Source organism: Choristoneura fumiferana, chromosome Z, assembly GCF_025370935.1.
Source record: "Choristoneura fumiferana chromosome Z, NRCan_CFum_1, whole genome shotgun sequence".
NCBI classification, from domain to species: Eukaryota; Metazoa; Arthropoda; class Insecta; order Lepidoptera; family Tortricidae; genus Choristoneura; species Choristoneura fumiferana.
Window position 1 is genome coordinate 5,503,920 of NC_133472.1, and position 2,788 is coordinate 5,506,707.

Sequence of the window (2,788 nt, forward strand, 5' to 3'; positions counted from 1 at the left end):
TGTAGATAAAAGTTTAAAACTTATAGGAGTGCTAAGTTTTCGACTCTAAATTGAATCAGGCAATGTTGGAGCTAGAGGGCAAAGTTGAAGCAGTTTACGGTAACCTTACCTTTGTCTAACAATTACAAAAGCTGTAACAATCTAGCTAGATCATATAAAACGCTTGTATTTACTTACTTACATTCTAATTTAGACATTTGTGGATGCCTCTTGCGGCATGATAATCGGAAGCAATAATGCTTCGAATTATTACGTCGTACATTATTGGTTGGTTGCTAAAAGTGGCTCCGAACGGTAACGTTTCGTGTGCTCTGCCTATATACCCCATTTGAGAATATAGGCGTGATGTTTGTGTGTTTTTGTGTACTATTGCCATTATTGGTTCCCTGCCAGTTCGGTACGGGAATAAGCACGGATTATCAGGCCGTGCATTATCTGAGCGTGCATTAAAAAGTCGTACATTAACTACACTCGACGCTTATTGAAAAATAGTAGGTATGAGTGGCGCGAACTGCGCGCGCCGCGCGAAGTGCACCCGCGTCAGCTAGCTGCCCTTACTATTAATGTTTTAGAAGGTTCTCAATCCAAATTGCAGCTGAACGAATGCAGATTGATAAGAGAAATATTGCTCACGAAGAAAGATGTTTTTTGCATATACAAAGACATATTGTATGTGGACGATTACATGATGAAGTTTGGGTTGCCAAGCAAGGTTTTTGGAAGTGGAGTGTACGAGCTAGTGACCAGTGATCAAGTTGAAGTCAACTGTACTGGCTATGACGGGTCAGTATTTACCATTGTCAATTGTGTAAACTACCTACTTACTTGTACCTACTTTAATAATTATTATTTTCCCTCCAGCACCACCCCCTCCCACTGGTTCGGCTACAAGGTTGGCTTCCGTTCCATCCCTAAACCCACCAGAACCCTGGTGACCCCCAAACCTCGACCCCAGAGCGACCCCATCAACGTGCTGATTATAGCAATCGACTCAGCATCACATAACGGCTTTATCCGGCGAATGCCGAAGTCACACGAAGTGATCACCAAAGAATTAAAAGCTGTTGTACTGAATAAGTGAGTAACCTAATCTATAGTAGTTCGCCGCTAAGAAGCCAATCCTGATACCTGTCATCCTGATACTTAATAAATACAAAAAGTAATCAGGGATTTAAAAGACGTTAAGTAAATTGACTATCTAATAGGAAGAAAATAAGTCTAGTGGTCTAGAACTCTGTTATTCATTTAAATTTTAGTGGCTGAATTTTCTCTTGTCTTGTCCCTGATTGTGGTGGTAGTTGTAATATTTAATGATTCTCCTGAAGGTACAACGTCGTCGGTGACGGCACCGCTGCTGCCCTCTTTCCCCTGCTCAGCGGGAAAACCTCCTTTGAACACGAGGACTATAGGAAAGCTCTATCCACCACACGCCTGGATGAAAAGCTGCTGGTTTTCCACGTAGCTTCTACACTAGGGTAAGTTATTTTTAGCTTTTTTTAGCTTTTACATCAGTGTTTGGAGCCTATTCGTGCCTTTTGCGGTCGAGACGGCTGGTCCTTGGGGGGCTGATGCCAAATCTTTGGCGTGGGAGCTGGACCGTAGGCTGCGGGACAGGGGTTGCGAAATAAGCATTCGGGAATCATTTTGTTTACGCAATGAGTCAATTGAGTTAAGTACTCGTAGATACTCGTGGACCTAGTCTTTGGATCTAGTCTTTTTGTGGACGCGCACTCGCAAGACTCAGTCCGCATTTTGCCTAGTACGTCTCACCTCTAATTTTGTAGTTTATGTCTTAGTTTGTAATTTGTATTATAGTGTTAGCCCTATGTCCCTAGTGAGGGATAACAGGATCACATCATCATCGTCATCATCATTACAGTGTTACGACGGTAGGTTAGGTGATTAACTATGATCGTGTTTTTCCGTACCTTGGAGGCGTTTTCAGCAGGCTGAAATACTGTTTCAGGCCGTTTCAGAGGATGCTCTATCACATATTAGTTTGTCAAAATTTCACCCAAGTTGCCGTCGTTTTCAGGCGCCTGAAACATGTTTTCAGTCCGTTTCAGGCCACCCTCTATCGGATGAAGCCATAACCTGAAAACCCGTTTTCAGGCGTTTTAAGGACCCCTTATCGACCCCTGAAGTGCATTTCAGTATATATGGCGAAATTTTTAATAGCAGTGAAAGAGATAGCACGATTAGAAAGAGACAGCCATACTGAGAACATTCTAGAAGGTGTGTGACACGGATAGCCTAATGTGAGAGACACAAACAGATAAACCTATTTTCGGAATGTTCTAGTAACTGTGTGTGAGAGAGCACATGAAAGAGACAGACACTCTACTCGTTTCCGGAACATTCGAGATGTAGGTATGACGTCCTAGCTGGGCTGTTCTCGAACCTTGTCAACCGATTCACTGGGGGTAATATAAGCCGGACGATATTGCGACGAAGAGAGTTTCGAATGCGATACCACAGTATATATATAAGCTAAAGCAGTATGGAAGCTACGAACAAATTGATCGAAACGAACACACACACAGACGCGCGCTCTACACGGCCCCGAAGGGGGTCTCGCGGTACTGCGCGTTGCGTTGTTTCGATTGCGTACGGGCTTTCATTTTTAGGGTTCCGGATATCGAGTTGAAATTAAAACCCTAAACTCAGGTCAATAGTCCCGAGAGCTGTGAAAAATCAAACTTCTAAGTCAAGGCAATCAAAGGCTACAGTCATTAAAAAGGTATTTCCATGTAAATCGCCTTAACAGAAAAAGTAATCCCATCAAAAA

At 42.9% G+C, this 2,788-nt stretch overlaps 1 protein-coding gene across 1 annotated transcript in view; it reads left to right on the top strand.

The window, feature by feature from the left end:
• Positions 1-441: 441 nt before the first annotated feature.
• The window catches only part of LOC141440688 (uncharacterized), a gene marked incomplete in the record, with an annotated part of 18,491 nt that continues 16,144 nt past the window's right edge, over positions 442-2,788 (top strand). Inside the window, 3 exon segments of the mRNA XM_074105221.1 lie at positions 442-783; positions 862-1,077; positions 1,326-1,475. Of these exon segments, the coding sequence (XP_073961322.1) occupies positions 686-783; positions 862-1,077; positions 1,326-1,475 (464 nt within the window).